Source organism: Cricetulus griseus, chromosome 7 (genome assembly GCF_003668045.3).
Source record: "Cricetulus griseus strain 17A/GY chromosome 7, alternate assembly CriGri-PICRH-1.0, whole genome shotgun sequence".
Lineage (NCBI taxonomy): Eukaryota > Metazoa > Chordata > Mammalia > Rodentia > Cricetidae > Cricetulus > Cricetulus griseus.
Window position 1 is genome coordinate 115,916,032 of NC_048600.1, and position 23,333 is coordinate 115,939,364.

The 23,333-nt window shown below is 45.2% G+C and overlaps 1 protein-coding gene across 1 annotated transcript; it reads left to right on the forward strand.

Annotated features, from left to right (window-relative positions):
• The first annotated feature begins 363 nt into the window (after positions 1 to 363).
• On the forward strand, positions 364 to 23,333 carry Lsm12 (LSM12 homolog). The gene is made up of 5 exons (XM_027427949.2): positions 364 to 571; positions 2,486 to 2,619; positions 18,940 to 19,049; positions 20,466 to 20,592; positions 22,098 to 23,333. The coding sequence occupies exons 1-5, from the start codon at positions 448 to 450 to the stop codon at positions 22,188 to 22,190; spliced, it is 588 nt and encodes a 195-aa protein (XP_027283750.1). The 5' UTR covers positions 364 to 447; the 3' UTR covers positions 22,191 to 23,333.

The window sequence follows — 23,333 nt, forward strand, 5'->3', positions numbered from 1 at the left end:
TTTGAATGAGTCTTGTCAAGTCCTCTGAGCTTCTAGTTCTTCGTATGCAAGTGAGGACAATATTTTATTGAGTTCATTCATTAAACGTTTTTGTGCAAGGTGTGGGCTTAGCAGAGACTCCAGCTGCCTCCCTTTTTTCCTTTTCGTTCCTTTCGTAGAGGTTATTTATCCTCTACGTCTATTTATCTTCTTCCTGACTTTCAAAAGAACCCTGCAAGCACCTAACCAAGCAGCCAGGCGGCCACACAAACATTTTCACGGTATTCTCAACACTGCCCTTTATTTCCTGTTCCCTCTTCCACCTAGGCTCCCGCCCCACCCAGCACCAGACCACGCCCCGGCGCGTGACGTCAGCACGCCCCGTGCGTCGCGGCGCGGCGCTTGCTGGGGGCCCGGCTTTCGCCCGCTGCTGCCGCCGCCGCCGCCGCCCGCGGCTGCTCTCCCAAGATGGCGGCTCCTCCGGGCGAGTATTTCAGCGTTGGGAGCCAGGTGTCGTGCCGGACGTGCCAGGAGCAGCGGCTGCAGGGCGAGGTGGTGGCCTTCGACTACCAGTCCAAAATGCTGGCTCTGAGTATCCTTCCCTGCGTGGACCCCCCAGGGCCGGGCCGGCGTGTAGGTGCGGTGGTGGGGGGCGGGGGACGGCGGCGGCAGCTAGGGCCCTCTCCCGGCCTAGGGGCGACCGGCTACCGCGTCGCCCCGGGCGCATGCGCACGGCCCCGAGCTCCCCTCCCCCTCCCGCGGGCCTTTCGGTCCACTTGGGGGACCCTTGTCTCCCACCGCTTGTGAGAGCCGGGCCCCAGTCGAGGGTTGGTGGGTGGAGCGGGGCTTGACACGCGGGGTGGCTCTTGGGGAGGGAACGGTGTGGGCAGGGGTCTCAGTGATTGAAGGAGGAGGGGGTCTTGGTGGGGACGGGGGCTGCCGATTGGAGCCCGGATGAAGTGGGGAGCGGTAAAATGCTACGGGGAGGGGTGTGTAGGGTCAGGGACTGCTGGTAGGGCAAGGGTCTGGACTTCAGGAGTGGGCTGTCTGCTGATGAGATTGGGTTCAAGAAAGGGCGGTGGGATGGTGACCAAATGGCCCTTGCCAGTTTGCGGGTAGGAAGTGCAGGACAGAATTTCGTATTCTGTGCTGGTGGCTGATTCTGCTAGAGTCGTGTATGCTTGGTGTCATTGTGTGTGTGTGTGTGGGGGGGGGGATGTGTGTGTGGTGATTTTGAGGTTCTCAGTCATTTGAAAATTGCTGTTTAGGGGGTGTTGGAATTGGAAGCCTGGTCCAGGGAGGACTTGCCCCGTTTTTCAGGGGTTTATGTATGTCAGTGTTCAGTTCGATACATAGCAAAATGTCCTCCTTTTTTAAAGTACCAATGTGACACTGCATGGAAGAGGTGGCCCTGCTCCCTTGGGGTGGAAATGATTTCTGAATTACTCCAGCAAACTCACTGTTGGAAAACAAAACACTTCCTGGTTGGAATAAATGTAGCACTACTTCCCCCTTTATTTGAGCTACAGGTGGGCTTACTTGAATTATTTATTTATTTATTTTTAGGCGAAGGTAGCCTCTGTCTTTAAAATGAAGTTTCTTTTGTTTATTTTTCTTTCAAGACAGGGTTTCTCTGTGTAGCTTTGGAGCCTGTCCTGGAGCTCACTGTAGACCAGGCTGGCCTTGAACTCACAGAGATCCGCCTACCTCTGCCTTGTGAGTGCTGGGATTAAAGGTGTGTGCCACCACTACTCGGTTTAAAGTGAAGTTTCTTGGGAAGTCTGCTGCCTTTTAATTAGTCATGAGTTGTCAATTGCTAGCTCAGATAGATTTTTTCATAAACTAATTACAAGAGCAGTCCCTTTATCTTGTGTTATTTTAAAAACAAGAGATCATAGTTGGCCTAAAACCTCTTTCTTTAGTGGCTTAGTTGGAAGAGTCTTAGAAAAAAGACTTAGTCTCCTTTTATCTGGCACACAGAAGGGTCTTAGTAAATGGTTGGAAAATGAATGGATGGATGAATGAACTAGGTGTCATTTTGGGTAGTTTCCTTCCCGATGGTGTAGTTTTTGCCTTTGAAAAATGGGAACATCACTAGTGGGGAAAAAGAAACTGAAAAAAGAAAGAACGTGAAATCTAAACAAGCAAGAAGCACCCTGTAGATACAGGAGACATTTGAATGTTAACCCCAAACCTGAAAGCACAGACTCCTCTCTGGCTCCTAAGTTCAACACAAACTGTGCACATGGCGTTAAAGCTGCATTTCTCTCCATTAAACCCATGGAGAGAAGTGACAGAAACCTTTTTGAGACTTTCAGTTTCTGCCTGTTTATGGCTTTGAAAAGCTTGAGATCTTCTGGTTATGTCTTTGGGCAGAAGCAAGGTAATGGGGGAAGAGAGTAAGCACTTAATGGGGCTTGCTTGTCTTTTCTATAAGCTTGTATTTCTTTCTATACTCATGAGATGTGCCTTTGTCCTATTTTCCTTAACTTTATTTTCTCACCAGAATGTCCCTCTTCCAGTGGAAAGCCCAACCACGCAGACATCTTGCTTATAAACTTACAGTATGTTTCTGAAGTGGAAATAATTAATGATCGAACAGAAACCCCTCCTCCACTAGCATCACTTAATGTTAGTAAGGTAAGGTTTCAAGGGCAGTTCTAGCTGTCTAAAACACTGACTTTTTGTGATATATACATTGCTTATTCTGTTTTTTTTTTCTTGGGGAGGGGCAGGGACTGCTTGTTCTTTTTCCCATTTGAGGAGGTACTCATATATCCCATGCTAACTTTGAACTTAATATATAGCCAAGGACGGCTTTGAACTTCAGATTTTCCTGACTGTCTCCAGGACAGTGCTGGGATTATAATAGGCATGTGCTACCACAAATGGTTTCTGTGATGTGGGGATCAAACACAGGCCCTCCTGCCTGCTAGGCAAGCACTCTGCCAGCTGAGCGCCTTCCCCGGCCTTTCTTTGGTGGCTTATATGAGACAGGGTTTCACGTAGCCTAGGCTGGCCTTGAACTTGTTCTGTATACTTTGTGATAATGACTTTAAACTCAGATCTTCCTGACTACACCTCTTAAGTGTTAAAATTGCCTGGCTTGTTATCTTTTCTAAAGTATATTTGTATAATTTGTTCCCTTTATTTCTGAATATCTTTGTTGCACCTTAAGAAATAACTTTGGGTCTCTAAGTTTGGGAGGCCAGCCTGGTTTACAGAGTGAGTTCCAGGACAGAGTCCAAAGCTACACAGAGAAGCTACCTCAAAAAACAAATAAATAAAGAAATAAAAAACAAATAAAAAAGAAAGGAAAAAGAAATACCTTTAACTTGGGTGGTGCATGCCTGCAATCTCAGTACTTGGGAGGTAGACACAGGAGGTTCAGAAGTTGAAGGTCCCCAGGTGTTGATGGCGAGCACCTTTAATTCCAGCACTCGGGAGGCAGAGGCAGGCAGAGCTCTGTGAGTTTGAGGCCAGCCTGGAATATATGAGACCTGTCACAAAGGGAAAAAAGTACACATGACTTGAAAGTTGAGCATGGTTGTAGTCCCTGCATGCAGGATGCAGAGGCAAGAGGATTGCTGTAAATTCAAGGCCAGTCTGGTCTACATAGGAAATTCTAGATTGGAACAGTATACAAATAATAATTATTTATTTATTGACTTGTTTATTATTTTGAGACACGGCTCACTATGTATGTATCCCTGGTTGGTTTGGAGCTTGCCCATATAGACCATTCTGGCCCTGTACCCATGGAGATCCACCTGCCTCTGCCTCTCTCAAGGGTTTGGATTAAAGGCCTATGCCATTATGCCCAACCTATTCTCTGTGTATGTCAATGTGTATGCTGTATGTGTTCAAGTGCCTGAAGAGGCCAGAAGAGGGCATTGTATCCATGGAGCTGGAGTGACAGGCAGCTGTGAGCCATCTGATAGGGATGCTCGGATCCTCTGGAACAGCATCAAATGCTCGTAACCACTAAAGCATCTCACCTAGCCCCTTCCTAGCTTAATCTTAATACTCAAGTAGGGTTGAGAGCTTGTGTTTGCCCTTCATAAAGAGGACTGTGAATAGAGGTTGACATGGGATTTCTTCCTGTTTCACTTTTAGTTTTATTTTTTGAGACCTGGTCTAATTGAACCTGGCACTCACTGATTCAGCCAGACTGGTTGGCCAGAGAACTCCAGAGTTCTGTTTGTCTCTCCTCCCCAAAGCAGATAGTCTAAAGCCAGCCTTTTATTTGGGTCCTAGGAATTGAACTCGTGGCCTCCTGTTTGTGTGGCAAGCACTTCAACTGATCCATCTCCCAACCCTCTTTCCCAATAACCACCCCCCCTTTTTTTCCTTCTTTTTTGGGGGGGTAGTTTCAAGACAGGGTTTCTGTATGTAATAATACAGCCTTGGCTGTCTTGGGAACTCACTCTGTAGACCAGGCTGGCCTCTGCTCAGATCCACCTGCCTCTGCCTCCTGAGTGCTGGGATTAAAAGCATGTGCCACTGCTGCCTGGCCCTCACCCCTTTTTTAAACCTAGAGTCCATGCGGTTTATAAGGGGTGTTGCCCACTGACCTGGAGTTATGTGATGTGGATAGTGCATAATGGGTGAAGATTTAGGAGTGCTTCATACTTTTAAGAGAAGAGATTCATAGGTGGGCGGTGGTGGTGCATGCCTTAATCCCAGCACTTGGGAGCCAGAGGCTGTCTGATCTCTGGTGATGTATTGTTTATTATCTAATAAAACTTTCCTGAAGGTCAGAGAAGCAAAGCTAGCCATATCCATAGAGAGGTCAGGCAGTGGTGGCACACACTTTTAATCTGAGGACTCAGGAGACAGAGGTAGATGGATCTCTGAGTTCAAGGCCACCCAGGGCTACATGAGAGTGAAGCATTTGAAAAGAGAAACAGAGCTCATGCCTTTAATTCCAGCACTAGAGAAGTATATAAGACAGGAGCAGGAGCAGGGTCTCAGAGCTGGCATTCAGTCTTGGACAATTAGTCTCCAGCCACGATGAGGACAGGATTGCCCCAGCCTTGGTAGAGGTAAGAAGAGCTCTCTGGTGATTTGGCTGTTTTGTTTATCTGATCTTCAGTTTTAAACCTAAAATCTGCCTCTGGGTTTATATTATTTTATGTTACAGATCTCTGTGAATTTGAGGCCAGCCTGATTACAGAGTGAGTTACAGGACAGGCTCCAAAGCTACAAAGAAACCCTGTCTTGGAACCCCCCCTCTCCCCCAAAAATTGAAAGCCATAACCCAGATGTGGTAGCTCACACCTTTAATTCCAGCACTTGGGAGGCAGAGGTAGGTGGATCTCTGATTTCGAGGCCAGCCTGGTCTTCAGAGCGAGTTCCAGGACACCTAGGGCTACACATAGAAACCTGGTCTCGGAAAAAAAAAAAAAACAAGAAAACCAAGCCAAGCAAAACAAAACAAAACAAAAAAAAAAAAAAAAAAAAAAAAACCCACAAAACAAAACAAAAACCCACAAACTAAAAACGACTTTGAAAGCCACTACATTGGACTTTTTGGGTCTGACACTTTAGATGTTTAGGATAGTTTAATCTTTTATGTTGATTTATGGGAACCCTAAGTCACACCTTTTGACTCTTACATTAGTCAAAAAAAGTGACCAATAGTAATACCCACTCACCCCGCCTTGCCCTTCTCCTTTACTTCCAGAATAGCTATAACTATCAGGACTCAATAAAACCACCTCTTCCAAGAAGTTTTTGATCAATTAGCCAAAAGGAATCTGTTTCTACTGTTTCTTCTTGGGATAGCTTGTCCTTCCCACCTAATAGTTTATACCACAACTGGGGCATAATTTGAGAGTAAGGGGGGTACTTTTATTTTACAATTGGAAAACAGGTACAAAGTTATGTGTCCTGGGTAAACTCTGCCCCAAAGTTATTTTATATATAGTCTTTTTTTTGTAATTATGTTACTTATTTACTTGTCAAATGTTTGTCTTGTCAACTTGTAAGAGTGCATTTCATACTTTTTAGGCTCACTTTTTTTTTTTTTTAAATGCAATACTGGTGTTGGTGTTGTTGTTTTTAAGTATGGGAACTTGTGTATGATAGGCAAGCTCTCTACCATTGAGCTACATCCTTAGGTTCACCATTGAGTGTATTGTACAGAGTAGATGCTTAATGGACAACTTGTTGGGTGTGAGTTAGGGCTCCAATTTAGTAGCAGCTGCCTGGGATTGGCTTGGTGTGGAAGTTTTTCCCTGAAGAGGAGTTTTGTAATGTATATTCTCTTGCCTCTCTAGGGAATGGGGTGTTTGCTACAGTTCAGCAAAGCAAGGAAACAAACTCCTGTAGCAGTAGAGGGAGTGAATGTAATTATATGAGATCTGGAACTCCCTTGTCAGATTCCAGGGAAATACCCTCCCCCACTTTTTTTTTTTAAGTCATGGCTAAGGACAGGTTTGGAATGGTCTTAGGTTTCATCTCAAGGATAGTTAAATTCTGGCTGTCCCAGCTTTTGAAGCTTGTAGATGTTTAAAACCCTGGTTTAGTCAGATGTCTCCTACTAGAATATTGGAACTCTTTGGGTGGTCTTCTGTTACAGCTCATGAAATTTTAAAAGATTTGAATGAAGTGATTTATTCCCAGGGTGTTAGAACTGCAGCTGTTACCTTCTGTGTTTATAAAAAGTCTCTCCCCTGGACCTTAGTGAATAGTAATGACTATCAGAAAGAGGATGATTTTTTTCTCAAAAGATACTAAAAGATAAAAGAGATACCTGTCCTTGTAACCAGTTGCCACCCGTTAGAAGGTGGGAGTGTGTGGTGTTGTTGTGTGTGAACTGAGAAACAAGACTTTGTGCACGCTCATGACACATGGGTGCCCCGTTACACAGGAGAATGAATTCCTTCGGTATTTAACTGCAAGTCACAGCAGCTCTAGCAAGATTAGTTGGTGGATTAGCTTTGCTTTTAGTGTTTGGCTTTCTGCTATTTGGTGCTGTTGGTTTTTTATTTATTTTTTTGTTTGTTTTTCAAGACAGGGTTTCTCTGTGTAGCTGTGGAGCCTATCCTGGCACTCGCTCTGGGTTTTTTATTTTTTAATTTATTTTGCTCTTTTGAGATGGGATTTCCTGGATCACAGGTTATCCTCAAATTCTAGCTCAGGATGACCTTGAACTTCTGAGCATCTACCTCTCAAGAGCTGAGATGTAGGCATTCAACACTACTAGGCTTTGTTGATTGGTCTTAATTATTTACCAGTGTTGTTGCAAACTGATTGTTTAACTTTTTTTTTCTTTTCTTCAAGACAGGTTTTCTGCCGGGCGTTGGTGTTGCACGCCTTTAACCCCAGCACTCGGGAGGCAGATCTCTGAGTTTGAGGCAAGCCTGGTCTCCAGAGCGAGTGCCAGGATAGGCTCCAAAGCTACACAGAGAAACTCTGTCTCGAAAACCAAAAGAAAAAAAAAAAAAGAGGGTTTTTTTTTTTTTTAGCTTTGGAGACTGTCCTGGCATTCATTCTGTAGACCAGGCTGGCCTTGAACTCAGAGATCAGCCTTCCTCTGCCTCCTGAGTGCTGCTGGGCTTAAAGGCTTTTGCCATTACCACCTGGCTTGTTTATCCACTTTTATAAAAGCAGCAAGAAGTGCTAGCTTGGGGATCACCAGGACTCTTTCTTAGACCTGTGCTGGGAAGAGAAGTTAGGAACTGAAATTAGGTTGAGGGGTTTGGTTGTTTCTGGACTCATTTCATTCTTCCTTTGCAAAGGTGTTTATGAATAGACAGTCTGCTGCTTTTCTTTTCTTTTTTTTTTAAGATTTTACTTATTATGTATGCAACATTCTGCTTCTGTGTATATCTGCACAACAGAAGAGGGCACCAGATCTCATAATGGCTGTGAACCACCATGTGGTTGCTGGGACCTCTGGAAGAGCAGTCAGTGCTCTTAACCTCTGAGCCATCTCTCTAGCCCCCCCCCCCCACAGTCTGCTTTTCTTTCGGACCGACCTTGCAGCATACTTTGCCATTCCTTCTTGGAGACTGACTCAGACCTGCTGGGCTGTTACTGAAAACCGTCTGAGTGGCTGTTACATGTTGCTTGAATGGCATGAAAAGTTCTTGGACTGAGTGGTAGAATGCTTGCTGAGCGTGCATGAGGCACTGCTGGTTTTTATTTTTGAGACATGGGCTCACTATATTGTCTGGCTGGCCTGGAGCTTGCTATGTAGACCAAACTTTGAATTCATAGAGCTCTTCCTACCTTTTCCTCCCAAGCTGGGCATGTGCTGTCACACTCAGCAATGCACTGATTTTGATCTCCACTAGCACCCCCTTCCCGAATTTATGCCATTTCTAAGAACACGGGCTTGGAGTTTACTAATGCTAGAGGGTTCTTTAAGCATATGGAAGGGAGCTGTATTCTCTGAGGGAAGAAAACTGATGCAGTCAGGAATTTATCATCTGGGAAGCAGAGAGCTGTTTGTACTTAACGTCTTCAGTGGGAGATGCTTGGCTCTGCTGCTCATCTTTCTGTGGTGATTTGATGGTTAAACCCCCAAGTTTGAGTAAATTCCTGGATAGTTGATAGTTATTAGATAGTAACCTGTTTGTGTGAACCTAGCCCATTAGTGGTTCCCTTTATTATATTTTCTTTCTTTCCTTTTTTTTTTTTTGTTTTTTGTTTTTTGTTTTTTGTTTTTCGAGACAGGGTTTCTCTGTGGCTTTGGAGACTGTCCTGGAACTAGTTCTTGTAGACCGTGCTGGTCTTGAACTCACAGAGATCTGCCTGCCTCTGCCTTCCGAGTGCTGGGATTAAAGGCGCATGCCACCACCAACACCCGGCATGAATGCATAATGCATATTTTTATTTCAGTGTTTGGGATCAAATCTAGGGGTCTTACACATACATTGCAAGCACACACACACCCATCTCTTTGGCGTGTTTATTTGGTACAGGTGGGAAGGTATACAAGTTTTCTGGCTCTTAGAATATTATTCAGGTTTGCAGTCCTGGATGTAGATGGGTACCTGGTTCTGGGCAGACACTATTATGGATATGTTTTGAGATACAGTGGGAAATGGACAAGAAGGGTTCTGCACTGCTGAATGGCAAGTGGCATGTCAAGTGTCAAACAGGTAGTGATTGACTGTCATTTAAGAACCACTGGTGCCAGTCACTGGTAGCTCACGTCTTTAATCCCAGCACTCAGGAGGCAGAGGCAGGTGGATCTCTGAGTTCGATGCCAGCCTGGTCTACAGAGTGAGTTTTAGGACACTGAGGGATTTTACACTGAGAAACCCTGTCTCAGAAAGCAAAACAAACAAACAAAAACCCACCTGTTTAGCTGGGTCATGGTGGCCATTTGGTATTAAAGCAGGCAGATCTCTGAGTTTGAGGACAGCCAGGGCTATTACACAGAGACACCTTGACTTGAAAGACAAAACAAAACAAAGAACCGCTGGTTCTTTTAAGGTTAGTTTTGTGTCATTCAAACTTTAGGGTTAGCCTGACAGAAGTGTGATAGACTAGAGCTTGTGACTCAGCTCGGCCTACAGTGCATGTCAGCCAGTAAACTCCATGGCCCTCCTTAGACCATTAATTACCAAGGTGCCTTCTCAGCATCATAGGGTGTGATGAAGAGCCACTGTCCAAGAAAAGACAAATTGTGAGCCAGTTTGATTGATTGATTGATTGAGTTGGGCCATAAAGTATTGTTGCAGTCACCTTTTTGACCCAGAGGTGACAGATCAAAGTATGGATTTTATGGTGGGTCCAGTGGTGAAGAGGATATTCTAATTGGCTTAGTTTTCTGGCAAAGAACAAGTGATGCAGTTCATTCTAGTAGTGGAATTCCTAGACTAGTTTAGGGAAATGCCAGAAATTGCCCTTGAGTTGGAAAATGAAAGGATCCACACACTATACCAAAAGTATGGAGTGGTAGAATGTGGAACACTTGAAGAACTGCATTCTTTTCTTTAGGTGGGGACACGAGTCTCTTATAAAGCCCAAGTTGTCCTCCAGCTGCTGTCCTGCTGTCTCAGCCTCCTAGGTGCTGAGATTGGATGTGTGTGCCTTGCCCTGGAAGAACTGCTAAGGAACTGAGTGACCAAATAACTGCTGGGACCTGGTGGCTTTATGATTGGGTCTGTACACCTTCTGTCTTGTTCTCCCTCCTTTCCAGGTGGAGAAATGTGAAGGTGATTAAGACATTTCCCTTGCCATTAGGAATCTTCACATTTGTTGGGAGTATTGAGGGATGCAGCATTTTTGAGAGGTTTTCTGGAAATTGAATCCAGGCCTTTGTGCATGCTGAGCGCACTGTTTTCTTAGGTACATTAACTTGGTGGATCCATGGATTGAGCCGGAATAACAGCAAAGGAAAGGGGGCAACAATCATTCTCCTGTAAAGGGTCAGACTCATCTAGGCTTTGTGCACCATCCCATATTAAACACTAGTCAGTGTTCCCTTTGTAGACTATGTAGTCAGATGGCTGTGATTGTGCTCCAGGAAAGTTACCTCAAGTGGGTAGTTGGCTGGTTCACCGACCCTTGGTATAGTGAGCTTCTTAGTGGAGGCTTCTCATATGTGACCTTAGCAAACAAATTGCTCAGTCTGTCTATCTTTTCTGTCCCTGAGCTAAACTCCAAGTGTTAGAGAAGAGACTGTTAAAAGCAGTGTCTATTTTCTTTGGGAGAGAGCACAAAACCATGGCTTGGAACTCATAGTTATCCTGCTTCAGCCTCTAAGAACCAGGGTTATAGGTGTGTACTACCAAGTCTGGTTTGGATATTTGGATATGTGAGCTTAGCCACAAATCATCCTTTTACTATTTATGTTTTTATAATCTATTGTATACCTCAAACATAAAATAACAAGGGGGGAACTGGGCGATGGTGGCACACCCTTTAATCCCAGTACTTGGGAGGCAGAGGCAGGCAGATTTCTGTGAGTTCGAGACCAGCAAGCCGCCTTCTCTGTGCCCACATTGTTAAAATAGCATCTACTACCTGTCTGTTGCTTTGGAGCTCACCTGGTACTGTTCTGACTTATGGCCACATTGTGAAATGGCTGTGTTGGAGCAGCTGCTCTCTGAGAGAAATTGTTGAGGTCAATTTCAGCTTGCATTCCAGTTGGGTTTCTCTCTGACAGACACAGGATAGGTTTTTGACAACAAACCATGGTTTCAGAATCTTAGGGCTTGGAAATGGTTGTCAGTACTCCGGAGCTTCAGTGGTTTCTTGTAGCTGTGAATGTCTTATGTAATTATGCATGACAAAAACTGTTAACTTTGCAGACATGGTGTTTTTGTTTTAAACTAATTAAAGATAAAATTCTGCCTGTTATATATATTGACTGACTGAAATCTGGTTGCCTATACTGTGATTACAGTCTATGGATTTTATAGTATCCTCTAGCAACTTGCATTTGTAGTGTTTTTCATTACCATGAAGCATTTAATGTATTTTAGTATTAAGTTCAGGAGGCTTCCCTGGTTGCTCGTCTTAGAGCTTCAAGAAATGGTGGTTCTGGGGGACATACCCTCCCTTTTTTTGTTGTTGCTGTTATTGTCTTTTGAGACAGCGTTTCTCAGTGTAATAGTCCTGGCTGTCCTTGAATTCACAAATCGTCCTGCCTCTGCCTCTGAGTGCTGGAATTAAAGGCGTGCGCCACCACCGCCTGGCTCCCAGTGACATATTTTTATCAGTGACCTCTTTGTATCATCTGAAATAAATGGTTTTCTGTCACAAAATCTGTGTTCTTTAAAAATGCTAAGGAGATCGTGTATTTTGTTTATTGAGTGCACTGCGGAGGGAGCAGGTGGAGCAGAGGTGGCTGTGTTGTCAGAGCCTTCCTTTGGGTTTTCAGCAAGGTCTTGTGATGTAGACCCAGCTGGCCTTGAAGTAATGGCAGTCCTCCTGGATAGCACAACAGAGGAACTTGGACGAAACTGAATCTTACAAGAACATCCTTCTCATTCCTGTTATCAAAGTCCTCAACACACACACACACACACACACACACACACACACACACACACACACAACAGACACAGAGAGAGGAGAGAGAGGAGAGAGAGAGAGAGAGAGAGAGAGAGAGAGAGAGAGAGAGAGAGAGAGAGAGAGAGAGTTTCAGGGTTTGTAGCTTTGGAGCCTATCCTGGCACTTGCTCTGTAGACCAGACTGGCCACCACAAACTCACAGAGATCTGCCTGCCTCTGCCTCTCAAGGGCTGGGGTTAAAGGCATGCACCACCAACGCCTGGCTATAGACACCTTTTTTGTTTGTTTGTTTTGAGACAGGGCAGGGTTTCTCTGTGTAACAGTCCTGGCTGTCCTGGAACTTGCTTTGTAGACCAGGCTACGCTGGTTTTGAACTCAAAGAGATCCACCTGCCTCTGCCTGTAGAGTACTGGGACTAAAGGCATGTTCCATCACCACCAGGCAGAATATTTTATTTTTGTTTGTTTGTTTTTTTGAGACAGAGCTCTGTGTATTACTGACTATCCTGGAAATCACTCTGTAGATCAGGCTGGCCTTGAACTCAGAGATCCATCTGCCTCTGCCTCCTGAGTGGTGAATTAAAGGTGTGCACCACTACTGTCCAGGACTCAGGAAGCAGAGGAAGGTGGATCTCTGTGAGTTGAAGGCCAACCTGGTCTACATACAGAGCGACTTCCAGGACAGGTTCCAAAGCTACACAGAGAAACCCTGTCTCAATGGTCGGACGGACGGACGGACGAATGAATGTGTACCTGCCTGGCTAGAATGTTTTACTTTTATTAATATTGTGTGCATGATGTTTGTGTATGTGATTGCAGGTATAGAGATCAGAGTATATCTTTTGGGATGTTTCACTCCGTCATGGATTCCAGGGATCAAGCTCAAGTCAGGCTTTCATAGCAAGCACTTTTACTATCTTAGCATCTTGCTGGTACCTAGATCTAGATGTCTTAGGTATTCAAAGTTATAACCATTTAAACAGTAATTTAGACTTAACTTTAAAAAAGCTTTTCATTTTAAGAATTAATTTTTGGGAGGAGAGGAGGGAGAGGGAACTGGGATTGACATGTAAAACAGTCTTTCTAATTTAAATTAAAAAATGGAGGAAAAATTTATTTTCCCTGGGTGGTCGTGGCACATGCCCTGCCCTCACAAGCTCTGTGATTTTGAGTGGTAATTGGTAATTTTACTTCATTGAGACTTAAATTCTGGGCAGTGGTAGCACACGCCTTTAATCCCAGCACTCAGGAGGCAGAGGCAAGAGGATCTCTGTGAGTTCGAGGCCAGACTGGTCTACAAGAGCTAGTTCCAGGACAGCCTCCAAAGCCACAAAGAAATCCTGTCTTGAAAAACAAAAACAAAAAAAAAAAGAATTTATTTTCAGGATGTGTGTGTGCACATGTGGAGGTGGAAGGGGTCAGTTTTCTGCTCCCACCATGTTGATCCTAGAGACGGAAACTCTAGCCAGTCTTGGATTTCACTCTCTTTTGTTTGCTTTTGAGACAGGATCTTACTCTGTGGCCAAGCTGGCGTGGAATGCATAACGCTCCTGCTTTAGCTTTCCAAGTGCTGGGATTGCAAGCATGGTTAGACATAACCATTTTTTTCTTTCTTTGTTTTCCTTATTTTGTTTTGTTTTGTTTTAAAATTTAGGGTAGATTTCATTTTTCTTTTTAAAGTGAGTTGTATTTATTAATTCGTATGCATGTATTTAGAGTACTCACATGCCACACAGTGCTTATGTGGAAATTGGAGGGCAGCTTAGGGAGTTTGCTGTCTTCCACACAGATCATCCTGCGTGATAACAGTGCTTCTACACACTGAACCATCTTGACTCATGAGCCCTAGAGTTAACTCTTGCTGGAGAAACTGGCAGATATAGTACAGTGGTGAAGAACACTTGATCTGGAGCCGGGAGTTTGTATCATTGGTAGAGCATTTTTACCAGCATGCATGAAGTTCTGAGTTCCATATCCAGCACTGGAAAAAATAGAATGTTCTGGAACCAGCCCTCCCAGGTTCAAAAGTAGACCCTATCACTTAGGACTTGGTAATTTAGGACAGTTTTATTGTCAGCTTTCCTTAGTTTCTTCACCTATCAAATAGAAGCAGCTTTAGTCCCTGTTTCATAGGATTATTTGGATATTAAGTGTCTCGGTGTATAGCCTGGCATAAATTCTCATTCAAAGTTAGATCTTAGAATTTTAGTGTTCGCTGCCAGACATTTTTGGCTCCACCATTCCTGTTTAGTTCAGTGTTATGTATTCTAGGACACAACTTCACTTGGGGAACTATATCTTTTAGTTTCCAGCTGTCCAGGCTTGTAAAGAGATCTTTTTTCCCTCCTTCCCTCTTGATTGCTTGCACACGTTTTAAGTAGATTGGGTCTTGCCATGTTGCCTAGCCTGATCTTGGACTCCTAGGCCCAAGGGATACCACTTCAGCCTTCCTCCCGTGAGGCTGGGGTCCACAGGTGCCTGACAGTGCACCTGGCCTAGAGTGGTACTGAAACTTTCAGCTAGGAAATAGTTGTGGAAGTACTGATATTTGGAAGGTGTCTGAGGGTTTTCCAGTGGGTTTAGTATCGCATGTCTGTATTCCCACCACTCAGAAGCAAGCAGGAGGCTTGAAAGTTCTAGGCCAGCCTGAGTTAATGTGTCCTGAAACCCTGCATCATAAGGGCTTCTGAAGGGCTGGAGAGATGGCTCAGTGGTCAACACTGGCTGTTCTTCCCAGAGGACTGAGGTTCAATTCCCAGCACCTACATGCAAGCTCATAGTTGTCTGTAACCCCAGTCTCAGAGGATCTGACACCATCTTCTGGCCTCTGAGCACTAGGCATTCTTCTTGTGTGCAAACATATACATGCAGGCAAAACACCCATACACATAAAAATCAGTTAAATTTAGCCGGGTGGTGATGATGCACACCTTCAATCCCAGCACTTGAGAGGCAGAGGCAGGTGAATTTCTGTGAGTTCTAGGGCAAGCTGGTCTATAGAGCAAGTTCCAGGACAGCTAAGGCTGCACAGAGAAACCCTGTTTTCACGCCCCCCTCCAAAAAAAAAAATCAGTTGAATTTAAAGGGGGGGGTCCTAAGAGCATGCTTAGATTTGAAAGGGCCAGGAGTAAGGTTTCTTAGGATGGTGGTTGTTTTTAGCTACTCTGGTCAGCCCCTTGTCCCCACCAGGTTTGCAGGCAGCACAGCATTTTCATTGCTCCCTAAGCCTCTGCAAGCTGCTGACAAGATCCTAATACACAGGGAAGGCCAGCTGAGAGTGGCTTGGTGAAGTCAGTAGGTCACACCAGCAGGTTTGTCCCTGGGCATGCTTCTCCCGTCCTCTCAGCTGTCTCAGTCTGTTAAATGTTTGCAGTAGGGATCCCTCTGGAGTCCCCACAGCACCTGTGCTTTCTTGGGTATATGGAAATGAGATGGCTCAGCTGGCAGCAAGATGAAGTGCATATTACTTGGGTTTTCACTGAGTGCACGAAGGGCTATGTGCTCTGGTGTTTGTTAATGTCTCAGCTAGGGGCTGTTTAATAGAAATACTAAGGTTTTTTTGTTGTTGTTGTTTTGTTTTTTGTTTGTTTGTTTGTTTCGAGACAGGGTTTCTGAGATAGGGTTTCTCTGTGTAGCTTTGGAGCCTATCCTGGCACTCGCTCTGGAGACCAGGCTGGCCTCGAACTCACAGAGATCTGCCTGCCTCTGCCTCCTGAGTGCTGGAGTTAAAGTCGTGGGACAACAACTCCCGGCTGAAATACTAAGTTTTACGTGTTTTACATGTGTGGGTGCACATGTGCATGCATGTGGGAGTCAGGACAGTTTACAGGGGCTAGTTCTCTTTCCATGTGGCTTCTGGGGATTGAACTCAGCACACTGGGATTGGCAGCAAGCACTTTTAACCACTGAACCATCTTGCCAGCCCACAGCCACTTAATGTTGATGTGCTTTGTTTGGTATCCAGTTCATGTGGTTTTTTTCCTTTGCCCACATCAAGATGCTATTTATAAGGAAGCTCTGGTTTGTAGAAGTTACTTTGTTTTCAGTGGGAGTAATACACTGGGAGGGTGGGGTGGGGTGGGGAGCAAGTGCAAGTTGTCAGGTACTTGACTCCAGTTAAGCCTCATACTATTAGTGACATGTACTTGTGAGTTTATTCTTTGGATTTGCCTGAACCTGGCATGCTCTTAAACTTGGGTGCTTTTTATTTTTTGAGGTGCTGACTGGTTAGTGCTTGTTTTGACTGGTATCAAAGCCAGCAGCTAGCATTGATAATGAGCTAAGGTACGTGATAGTCAGTGAATTTTTTTAGATGTACTAAAAACCCTATCAAGCCCGGGAGGCACTTGGCACCTTTGCCCCTGGAGATAGCTATTATTAGTTCTCTCTGGTCTTCAGTTAAGAACCTTCAGTTTGCTGATTTGGAATAACTGGAGCATATCATCAGTTTACAACAGCATAGGCATAGGTGGAATTATTTGTAAACAGTACAGGTGGGAGAGTGATGGTCATTTGCTTTACAGAAGACTGATGGTCTGTGTGCTGTGTGAGTTTAATTCCTGATCAAGAGCAAGGTGATGTCTTTCTCTGACTCACAGATTGTTTTTGTGTGAACAATCTCTTCTTTTAAATGTTTTATTTATTTTTATGTACATTGGTGTTTTGCCAGCATGTGCCTCAGTGTGAGGGTACCAGATTCCCTGGAATTACAGTTGTGAGCTGCCATGTGGATGCTGGGAATTGAATGTGGGTCTTCTGGAAGAGCAGCCATTGAGCCATCTCTCCAGCCTGGGAAACAATCTCTTTATGCCTGATTGGTTGGTGTTTTGTTTTGTTTTGAAGACAGGGTTTCTCTTTATAATAGCCCTGGCTGTCCTAGAACTTCTGTAAACCAGGCTGGCCTTGAACTCACAGATCTGTTTGCCTCTGCCTCCCCCTGCCTCCTAAGTGCTGGGATTAAAGGCATTTGCCACCATTCCTGGCTTGGGTCTTTTTGAGAGAGGATCTCACAGATCTATCCCTGGTTGCCCTGTAACTTGCTGTATAGCTGAGAGCAATCTTGATCCTACTGCCATTACAGGCCTTTGTCACTACTCCCTAGTTTCTGCAGTGCTGTGGATCAAACCCAGTGCTTTATATTTGCTGGGCAAGCACTGTACCAACTAAGCTGCAGCCTAATCCTTGTTGGGGCATCTGTGAGAAAAAGATCCCATTGTACAACTTTCTGGTGAAGGCAAATTCTTAAAATCTCTTTCAGATTGCCATGAAAACAACATGTAGACTGATGACTGGCCGTGCCTAAAGCTTAATTGCAGGTACTGTAGGGGAGTAGTTGAGTCCATTGTCCAGGAGGTGAAGCATAGCTCAGTGAAAGAGCTCTTACCCAGCCACCAGCAGCTCCCAGAGGTGCCACTGCCCTCTGGCTTATCCTTCTCTCCTTGGAGACTTCATTTTCTAAGATATTGTTTGGAAAGCAAGACTCAAGGAAACCCCTCGTGGTTGGTTACCAGGGTTTTCTTGGTTCCTGAAAAAGTGTTGCTTGTTGCTTAAAATACACACCACCAGTTCTCTTCCATAGAAACTTGGTATTTCTAAGTGCAGAGGCTTTCTCACTTAGGTTGGGATTGCCTTGCTCAGAGTACATTGATTCCTCTGTGAAGTTGTAGCCTGAGAGGGCCAGAATAGCAACCAGGCCTGCAAGCACTGTGTTTTATTTGTGTCTGTCTGAAAACCAGGTGAGCTCTGGCTTCAAATCACAGGAGAGGTTTGTCATCCTTTCTGCTTTTATCTGGAGAGGATAAAATCACAGCATGTGTGGGCTAGCCTCTCTGTGTTCACCCACCCTGGCCAGAAGGATTCTTAACATTTTAGTAGACTACCAGTAGATTTACTAGAATTTCCTTTGACCAGTTTGTCTTGATCCACCAGGGGGCAGTGGAGGAGCAGGCACGAGGTAGAATTCAGCCGATTCCTTTTTCTGCAGGGCAGAGTCTGGCAGGGCTGCCCTCAGCTTAGGTGAAGATAGATTAGGGTTACTTTAGGCTTGGCTGTTAGGTGAGCATGTGGTGCTGAACGGGCTGAGCCTTGGGTTGCCAAAAATTGTGCCTCAACCTTTTTTTAAATTCATTTTTATTTTATGTGCATTGGTGTTTTGCCTGTGTGGTATCTGTGTGAGGCTGTCAGATCCCCTGGAACTGGAGTTACAGTGGTGAGCTGTCATGTGTGCTGGGAATTGAACCCCGATCCTCTGAAAATGTGGCCAATGCTCTCAACCTCTGAACCATCTTTCTCCCGGTGCCTCGAGTCTTGGTCTTGAAAGTGCACATTTGCTTCTACACCGGAGGCTTTACACAGCAGTGAGAGAGTGTATACTTGTATACTGTGTCTTCTCTAAGCAGAAGTGTGTGCATTGTGTTTATCTCCAACCACCGTTTCCCATAGCCACCTTCTCCCCTCCAACATGTTGTGTGTCTCCATATTCCTTTTCTTTGAAGTTGTCTCCTGTTTGCAGGTTTGTGGTCTGTTTTCATGTTCCCTTCAAGCTGAATCTCTTAGATAGCACAGTACATGTCTGGCACATAGGAGACTCTCAGGAAAAATAGAAAAGGGGGTTTGCCAGTAATTGCAGATTCTGTGTTTGGGGGTTGTTGTTTCACTGATTTCTAATCAAACTGACTCCAGAGTTTTGTTTTTTTTTTTTTTTTCCTTTGAGACAGGTTCGGTGTAACAGCCCTAGTTGTCCTGGAATTAGCTCTGTAAACCAGGCTGACCTCGAATTTACAGAGATCTGCCTGCCTCTGCCTCCTGAGCACTGGGATTAAGGGTGTGATCCTCCTCCTCCTCTTCCTCCTCCTCCTCCTCCTCCACCACCACCACCACCACCACCACCACCACCACCCCCCGTCTCTGCTTCCTTACAGGTCCTGAGTTGGAAGAACGAAGGTAAATGCTTTTCTGAATCTTTTTCCTCTCCCTCACTCTAGCTTGCCAGCAAAGCACGGACGGAGAAGGAGGAGAAGTTGAGCCAGGCCTATGCAATCAGCGCTGGCGTCTCCCTGGAGGGCCAGCAGCTCTTCCAGACCATTCACAAGACGTGAGTTGCGGGAGCATAGGGGTTCCTTTTCCTAGAGCTGATACTGGCTGACTGATGAAAGGTTTCTGGGTGGTTGTCTTCCTGAAAGTATACCAGAGAAGCTGGGGTAGCATAATTGGCTCCACAATGGCGACCGGATATGTGGCACTTGGAACTCCTTTGCACAGGGGAATACTGTGATGATAACGGAGTCATTTCTGTTTCTAGTCTGTAAAAGTTTGTTTGGGACTGGATTGTCTTGTAAGGGTCCCTAGTAACAGTAACCTGTAATTTAGAGCCCATGATTTGCTTCTTGTTTGTTGTTAGTATTGCTGTCCCTTCCTCTCAAAGATTGTGGTTGTGCCTTGGGACAAACACAGGGAGTTAGGAAGAACAGAAGGCTACCCTCTTACCTCCCCGTGAAACACATATTGTCACAGCAGCAGTCAGGCTCTCTACTAGCTTGCCTAACTGCTGAAAACCTGGAACATTTGACACCCACCCCGCCACCCCCCCTGCCTTCTGTTACCCTGTTTAGCCACCCAGGGTCTGGTGCACAGATGGCAGCTGGCAGTAGAGCTGTCTGGGGCCGGGTGTATCTGAGCATTTCCAGGTATATGAAGGAACTCTTAGTATCAGCTGCCCTGGGATTCCCCATGTGTGAACTCAAATGGAGTTTCCTGGTCTGGCAGGTGTCTAGCTGTTTGGTAATTGAGTGGGGCCAGTTGGAACGCAGATTGCATGGTTGAGGGTAGGGGCTAGGTGGAGGCAAAGTACAGGACACTGTATTTCTAGAAGTGGTATTTCTCCCTAGCCAAGGGTGGGTATGTCTGCCCCTTGTATATGTGTCATGTGTTGGCAGAGTTCCGTAGCTGTTCATGATCTGACCCTGGATAGAAAGCAGTTGCCAAGCCTCTGCCCCAGGCCACTAAGTCAGGTCTAGTGGCCTAGGCTTGCTTGTTTATTTGTAATTTGGCTTGAGCTTCTGAGGTTGCTACCAAATGTTTTTGGTTCTCTAGGCCCCAGTAGTTCAGACTAAAAGTTCTTGGCTCTCCCTAGGATACTGTACATTAGTGTCATTGCTTTCCTGTTAGCGATGCCCAGGGTGAGGGGTGGGGGGCTGTTAGCTCCTCTCTCTGGCTGAGTAGTGAACTGGGGACTTGGGGTCAGCCTACTGGAAGTAGTTTTTTTTTTTTTTTTTTTTTTTAATTTTATATTTTTTAAAGACAGGGTTTTTCTGTGTAGCTCTGGCTGTCCTGGAATATGCTTTGTAGACCAGGTTGGCCTCAAACTCAGAAATCCACCTGCCTCTACCTCTTGAGTGCTGGGATTAAAGGTGTACACCACCGTGCCTGGCTCTACAGTTATTTCTTCACTAGATAGAGGTAGGGGATGTCTCCAGGATGTCAACACTCACCTATATTCTTCTTCTTCCAGCATTAAAGACTGTAAATGGCAAGAAAAAAACATCGTAGTCATGGAAGAAGTTGTTATTACACCCCCATATCAAGTGGAAAATTGTAAAGGCAAAGAGGGGAGTGCACTGAGCCATGTACGAAAAATAGTAAGTAAAGGAGCTGCGAAACGTTTGGAGAGGAGGGTTCCTTGCTTTTGTCTTCTCTTATCAGAGCAGGACATTTGTGCTCTTGTAATCATGCTGTCTCCTAGCAGTCCTGCCTGATGCAGCTGCTCTTCAGGCTCTGCGGCCGTGTCTTAAACAGTGTGGGGATAGGAGCATTGTTGATATGGGATAGAGCAGTCATCCCTGTGTCCTTCACCACACTACTTCATAATTAAACCATACAATGAGATAGGCCCTGAGCTAGCTGTTCCCCTCAGCTCCAGGCCAGGGGTTTGTTTTCATTTTTTCGAGACAAGGCGTCTCTGTGTTACCCTGACTGTCCTGGAACTCGCTCTAGACCAGACTGGCTTTGAACTCACAGAGATCGCCTGCCTCTGCCTCCCCAGTGCTGGAATTCAAGGGGTGCATCACCAGTGACTGACACTGGCGAGTTCTTAACTGTAGGTTTGCAGGGCAATGGTGGTGCACACCTTTAGTCCCAGCACTGGGGAGGCAGAGGCAGGCAGATCTGTGTGAGTTCGAGGCCAGCCTGGTCTACAGAGTGGGTTCCAGAACAGCCAGGAATACTTAATCTCTGAATGTTGAGAGGCCACCATAATGTTTCATTAGATCATCTGGAACTGGAGCTATGGCTGGCTGTGAGCCACCATGTGGTTGCTGGGAATTGAACTCAGAACCTCTGGAAGAGCAGGCAGTGCTCTTAATCACTGAGCCATCTCTCAGGCCTACACTGGTGTGATTTATAAAGTATAACAGGACTGATTTTCCTCTCCATAGCTTTTTATTCTGTATTCATGTCAGAAGAAGGGGCTGGAGAGATGGCTCAGCAGTTATGACTCTTGCTGCTCTTCTAGAAGACCTCTGTTCTCAGCATTTATGTAAGGCAGCTCACAACTGTTTGTATTCTGAACTCCAGTGGATTCAAGACCTGTGGCATCAGCACTCTACACAATGTGCACATCCCCACATGCACACACTCCTCCTACACATAATTACAAATAAAAACACAATTTGAAAAATAATACATTCTTAGAAAAGAGGTGGGTGGGGGCTGGAGAGATGGCTCAGAGGTTAAGAGCACCAGCTGTTCTTCCAGAGGTCCTGAGTTCAATTCCCAGCAACCACTTGGTAGTTTACAATCATCCGTTATGAGATCTGGTGCCCTCTTCTGGTGTGCAGATATATATAATAAAAAAATAAAAGAAAAGAAAGGAGGTGGTGGTAATATCACCCCTTATTTTATTATGTGTTAGTTTATAGCTATAATATTAAGCCAATTTTAGCTCAGCTACCATAATGTGGCTGAACTAAGAGGCTCCTGCCAGCCTTCCTTGCAGGTGTGGAGGTCAGTAGACAGCAGTAAGGCCAAAGCTGACTGCATGGTCCATGGTCCACACAGTCAGGCCTGGTTATGTGAAGCTGACTTAGACTATACAGGAGACCTTGTCCCATCTCCATTTCTGACTCGGCTGCTTGGTCTCTTGCAGGTTGAAAAACATTTTAGAGATGTGGAAAGCCAAAAGATACTGCAGCGTTCACAAGCCCAACAACCACAGAAGGAGGCTGCCCTGTCATCCTGAGTCCACAAACATGGAGGACTCTTCCAGCATCCAGCCACAGAGATGGTGGTGGTGGCTTGAGCGGAGGCAGGCCGGGGGAGGGAAGGGATCCTATATTTCTTGCTGACTCTCACTAAAGAGTCAGTGTTTCAAACAACCTAGACTTGAACAAACACCCAACAAAAAGAACAAGAGGATAATTTAAAAGTTGAATCATTACTTGACTAACAGACTGCGGCCCACCATGTCCTTTTCACAGCCCCTTCTGGAACAGTCATCTTGTTAGTTTTATTTTTGCAAATTCCTTTCCACTCTGCCCTTCACCTGTGACTTTCTTTTCCTAGTCTGTTTCTGCCATTCTGTTTTTATAAGTGGATATACTTGCCTTCTGAATGATTGAAAGAAACTTTTACATCTTTTCTTCCAAAATAAAAGTAACAAGCTGACTGTGATTCTGAAGCTGAGACCAGAGCAGAAGACAGAGGTCTCACTTTAAATTTTTCCTTTTTTTTTTTTTTTTTCTTGACTTTTTTTTTTCTTTTTTTGCACAGGGCATGGCTTGAATTAGTTTTATTTTTCTTAACTTTAAATATATATATGGAAATATATATTAAAATGTTCTCTAAGTATTTTCTGCTTCTTGCAGGTCTCTTTTTACTAGATCATGGCCACTCTTCCCACCTCATCCCTCTGAAAACAAAAATGTGTTGTCCTTTCTACCACCCAGAGCCCGACGATTAACTTGACTTAGTTCACAGCGAGGACCTCCTGCAGCCCTGCAGAGCCAGTGTGCAGACGGGATTTGGCCTTGAGGGTCCCGATGTCTTTCTGGTCTTTAACTGTATGTACCTGTCTCACATATGGTCCCAACCTCAGGACTCCCTCTGCCTTTGTCTTCATGGTACTAGATGAACTCTCACACTCTCCACTTGGGAGTCAGCTGCCCTTCCCCCTGTGCCTCTGCAGGAAGAACTGGCTTGCATGGCACATCTCAGCTCCTCTTCCTCCGGGCTGAGTTCCTCTTCTAAGAAACCTGGACTCGATCTGCCCTGACCTTTCTTAAGTCTATGTCCAGAGCCTCTAGCCCAGGAAAAGCTTGAATAACTTCTAGTTTCTCTTCTACCATCCTCCTGCTCTTCTGCCCCCTCCTACCCCCTGAAATCT